The sequence below is a fragment of the Mirounga leonina genome, unplaced genomic scaffold (assembly GCF_011800145.1).
Source record: "Mirounga leonina isolate KUSES-001 unplaced genomic scaffold, KU_Mleo_1.0 Mir_174, whole genome shotgun sequence".
In the NCBI taxonomy this organism is placed as follows: Eukaryota; Metazoa; Chordata; class Mammalia; order Carnivora; family Phocidae; genus Mirounga; species Mirounga leonina.
In genome coordinates this window covers 74,402,584-74,407,944 of record NW_023270451.1, presented here as the reverse complement: position 1 = coordinate 74,407,944, position 5,361 = coordinate 74,402,584, and the positions used below count along the sequence as shown (strand labels likewise).

Sequence of the window (5,361 nt, the reverse complement as noted above, 5' to 3'; positions counted from 1 at the left end):
GAATGCAAACGACACAGTGGGCAGGGTTGAAAGGCCCACTTTCAAGGCTGTGTCTGGTTTACTGGAAGTCCTGCAGATTTTTGCCCTTACACAATGTACAACAGGGAAGTACAAAAGCCGATGGTATAATGAGAAAAATAATGATGTGATCTAGTTAGGGTTTTTGTTTGTTTGCTTTCTTTTGATGATGGGAAAAGGGAAAGGTAAGGGGGAAAGAGCATTTATTATGTTGTAATTCTCCAAATAAAGCTGTAACAAAAGAATAATATATGCTTAACACTCTGGAGACCATTTCTACATCCTGTTTTGATTCTTTTTCTTCACTTCTCCATTGTGTGATGTCTATTTCCTTATGTTTAAGTCTCCATGTTAGCTTGTAACTGTGGCATTTCATCCTCGTATGGACACACAGGAACAACAACAACAAAAAAATGGAAAAAAAAAAAAAGGAGCGAGGTTATTCTTCTTGTGCAGAGATAAAATTGTAGATTCAGAAGCCCTTCTTCAAGAAGAGTACGAGAAAGCGTAGATTGTCCCTTCAATCCACAACTCCAACATGTCTCTTTCATGGTCTCGTTGCTCCTAAACTGACAGGGTTTATAAGGTGCAGGTTTCTCAAACCAGAGCATCGGCACGACAAAAGTGTCACTGTTAGGCTCCTTAATTGCACATTCCATAATAAGACTATAAAGTGCAATGGCAGAGATTTTTTAAAACGGGGAACTCTTTTATCCCTTCTCTTTTTCCCAAGCTCCCCTCACCACCTGCCTTCTCTACAAAGATGTTTTACCTCGTAGCGCCTATGTTCTTATAATGGCACATAAGAAGATGTTTAAAGGTCTTCTTGAAGGTGGCATTACAAAGTGCATAGCACGCGGGGTTGATCGTGCTGTTGATGTAACAGAGCCAATAACCAATTGTCCACACTGTGTTGGGGATGCAGGGTGCACAGAAGGTGTTAATGAGCACCATGACATTGTATGGGGCCCAAGTGATGATGAAAGCCAACAGAATAGCCAAGATCGTCCTGGTCACTTTCTTCTCCCGGGAGGGAGGAGGCTTCTTTTTGGCAGGCTGCTTAGTCATCTTCACGATCTTGCGAGCTACAATATTCTGTTTTTCATCTCCGTTCTGACCTGCAGAACCAACGACCTCCACGGTGGTATTAGTTGGGGTACACGAGTCACCTTTTTGGGTCTTGGTGACAATTTTGATGCACGTCTGCTTAGAGTTCTCATCTTTGGAATGGCCCAGGGAAGTGGACACTGTGTTCTCATCTTGGGTGACTTCATCATCTCTCATGTTGGAGGCGACAGCACTGACTGAGGTGGAATCATTGGAGCTCTCTTTCTCCTCTCCCTGGACACAGTTTTCGGTCACCGCATCCCTGGGGGCTTTGCCATTCTGAATTTTGTTGTGCTCCAGGCCATCGTCACTGCCGGCCATGTTGTTGTTGTCTGGCTTCACTATCCTGCCTTGTACCAGACTGGGAGAAACTGGGTCTTGGTTGGCCACAGGCTCCTTCTTGTCCTTCTTTATCCTGCTCTTGCTGGCTCGGGATATGTGCCAGTATAACACGGTCATGATGATCACAGGCAGATAGAAGGCTGCAATGGCAGTACCGAAGGTGACAGCAGCGTTGGAGAAGAACTGAATGTAGCATTCCCCATCCTCCACAGTCCTCACCCCTACGATGAACTGCCAGAAGAGAATGGCCGGGGCCCAGAGGATAAAGGAGAGGACCCAGGCAGCCGCAATCATCATACCTGCCATTTTCGTGGTCCGCTTGACTGGGTAGGTGAGCGGTTTTGTGACACAGAAGTACCTGTCAAAGCTGATAATGAGCAGATTCATCACTGATGCATTGCTGACCACATAGTCCAGGGCTAGCCAAAGGTCACATACCACAGGTCCCAAAGGCCAGTAGCCAATCACAGTGTAGAGGGTGTACAAGTTCATGGAGAAAACACCAATGATGAGGTCAGCACAGGCCAAGCTGAACAAAAAGTAATTGTTGACGGTCTGGAGGTGGCGGTTGACTTTAATGGAGACCATGACCAGAATATTCCCAATGATGGTCACCAAACTGAGGGATCCAGCCACAAGGACAATAAACACCACTTCAAATGTCTTATAAGGACTGGTCAGAGCCAGGTCATTGTTAGAGGAGTTTGTTGAGTTATTCATTTTGTGTTCTCTAATCAGTAGCCAAGTAGCCAAATACACATTTAAACCTGCAGGGAAACAGAATAAAATTAACAAATACAAACATTGCGTTAAGATATACCAGCTTTCTTCCTTTTGAACCACAGTTTTTTTCTCCAAAATCTTCATTCCTTCCCCTCTATGTTTATTGTGCCTATCTGCCCCAATTCCCCACATAAAAGGTAAAGACATTAACTGGAGGGTTCAAAAAATCCTTTCAGGCTGGCAGTGTATTTGAAGTCTGATAATATTTTGAATATGTCCATATCTAGATATGAATATCTGTCTATCTATCATTAGTCAATTTAACTGAGTATACTAGTTTTTAAAGTTTTTTAAAGATTTTATTTATTTATTTAGAGAGAGCATGAGTGGGAAGGCCAGAGGAAGAGAAGAGAGAGAATCTCAAGCAGGCCCTGGGTTGAGTGCAAAGCCTGATGTGGAGCTCGATCTCATGACCCTGAGCTTGTGACCTGAGCCGAAATCAAGAGTCGGGTGCTTAACTGAGCTACCCAGGTGCCCCTGAGTATACTATTGATGAATTGAACTGAATGAACTAAAGTTACACCTAAGACTTTCCAAAGCATCAAGAGGTTTCTGGTATGTATATAAAAATTAATAAGCCGATGGGAGGAAGAAAGCATAAAACTTAAAATATTGAGTATGTGACTTTAATAGTCAATAGCACCTTTCCAACTGGAAGCTTTAAGCCTTTTTCATAATGATACTGATATCGATACTAACAAAGATAATAATAATTCATTAGCCAATACCCTTCCCCCCAAAGACTATTTTTTTTCTCTCATCTCCATTTTACACTTAAGAGTTAGCATCACATAGCTAGCATTTCCAATATTCTATGCCCTGCAAAAGAAGCTATTTACTAAATGCATATTGACAATGATTATGTGAATTTTCTGAATGTTTTACTTTTCAAGTCACTACCAAATTTATTATTCTACTGTTCTTCCTGCCAAATCTTTGGTGCAGTCAAGCTAGGATTTATATTTGTTTGTCAGAAGAAGGAACTGAAGCCCAGAAAGAGTCAGTAATTTATATAAGGTCACATATCGAGTCAATCACAGAGGTAAGACTATGAACAAACCTCAGTTTGCTTGAGAATTTACTCATTTACTTTGTCCTCACATAGCTACTGAGCAACTTCTCTGTATTAGGCATTTGCTGTAGGCTGGGTATTCAGTGATGATTAAGACAAGATCCCTGCATGGGAGATCTATGTGCTCTGGTGGCAGCCATGGGTTGCCAAAGAAGCAATTATGAAACCTGAGTGTCCTTTCTGCTGCCAAACTCTGCTGAGTTTCAATAAAAACATAATTATCATTTTTCAGACAGTATCACCCAAGTGTAGTGACAGACTGCATATAGGAAGTTCTATTTCAGCTATAGTTACAAATGTGCACAGAGGTCTACTCAGGGATGTTCATTCAGAAATGTTATAGCAAAAAAAAAAAAAACCCTAGAAATATTAAAATGACTCACCGACAGAGGATTGGTTAAATATATTCTGGAATACTCTTACTATGGGATAGTATGCAGCTGTTAAAACAAAGGAGCAGATACATGTGTTCTGGCATTGTTGTGGAAAATTACAGTTAGAAGATGATATGATCAAAGCAAGACTCATAATATTACAGAATAGAGTTCTATTTAAGCAGAAAGGTGATTACATATATGATACGAATCTGTAGGTCTTGAGGAAACCCTGAAGAGTTTACTCAAGGAAATGATGTTAATGCAGTGCAACTTACCATTTTGCCTTCCAAAAATATATAGGAGGTGTCAGTTACTGCGCAGAGAAAAAAGGGTCTTACAAAGTGTCATTTACTTTTGACATCAGATGCTTCAGAATACCGCCCAATGCGTCCATTATGAATATATCCTTTTATAATTAAACAAAATGCAGATTTCCAGGCTCACCCCAGACCTCCGGATTCAGAGCTGTAAGCCATGTTAGGAAACAATTCTAAAACCTCTCCTGTGTTATCTCTTTTAAAATTTGGTTTCTTATGTCTCAACCCCACCTTGTATACCACAACCTATTTCTCTGGGCTTGGTCCTCACCCATCACATAAACATTCCTAGTGTCTCTTGTGTATTGCATTTAGGAGGAAACACTTTCTTCAATATCCTATTCCTCACTGGGTGTTATGAAGAGTTTGGTTTTGTTAACGCGTAACACAATAGGCATCCACTGGAGATCTTGAAACGTATCCTCCAGCAGATAAGGGAGGACCACTGTAGTTCGTAGCCCTTAGGTTTCCACTTCTATAGATCCCCTGTTCATACCTTGACTCCTGGGACACTGATTGATACGCCTATCTAGGATTTTTTCCTCTTTCACTGGAAAAGCAGTGAATTTTGGCTTCTGAGTTTTCCTAGCTCTACCATCCAGCTTCCTGCCTCAAATGTAACTGGTGCTCAAAAGTTTATCGAATCAAAACAGGATTAACAATTAGTATTATTAATACAATCTCTATTTACTTACCCAGGGGAATTTTTTCAATAACGTTTTTCTTTAACAGCACTTTTTTTGGGTCATGATTCACACAGCTGTTTATTCATGAAATTTATTTGAACAAAGCAATTTCACTAATCCAATCATTGATTCCAATGATTCCTTATTAGCTAAGGTAACTGTAAGACAGAATCCTGACTTGCTTATAAGCTTGCTTTTGTCTATTTGTTAAATTCACTGACATTTTTTGAATTGAGTTATATTTATGTTTCACAAATTGTTCACTTTAATAAATTTTGATTGAAAAACATCAAACATTTACTTTCTGAATGTCTGGTTTGACACTTCATTCTTCACATTCATTTTAATAAAATGTAGGACTATATTTATTTTCATTTTAAAAGCCTTCTGGTGACTGCCTCCAGAGAACAATGTATGAATATGACATTTTGTCAAAAAATAAACTAGTTTGATCTCTCATTTTGTGGATTAAGAAAGGGTAAGAGTAAGTGATTTGTCCACAGTCATCTGGCCTTTGCCATTGCTTGTGCTAAGAATAATACCTATTATTATTCTAAAACATCACAGTAATATAGAGATGTATGATTCCATTTATTTACTAGTTTGTTTTCCTCCTTCCTCCTTTTCCCCTCTTCTTGTTTACAATGAACTTGCATTAC

General features: G+C 39.8%; 1 protein-coding gene across 1 annotated transcript; it reads right to left on the bottom strand.

Moving 5' to 3' along the window:
• Positions 1 to 633: 633 nt before the first annotated feature.
• On the bottom strand, positions 634 to 2,232 carry CHRM2 (cholinergic receptor muscarinic 2). The gene has a single exon (XM_035021462.1). The coding sequence runs from the start codon at positions 2,185 to 2,187 to the stop codon at positions 787 to 789; it is 1,401 nt and encodes a 466-aa protein (XP_034877353.1). The 5' UTR covers positions 2,188 to 2,232; the 3' UTR covers positions 634 to 786.
• Positions 2,233 to 5,361: the final 3,129 nt, after the last annotated feature.

What these genes read in the sequence shown, in the direction of transcription:
- CHRM2 (XM_035021462.1), bottom strand. Translation starts at nt 2,187, where the DNA reads ATGAATAACTCAACAAACTCCTCTAACAATGACCTGGCTCTGACCAGT.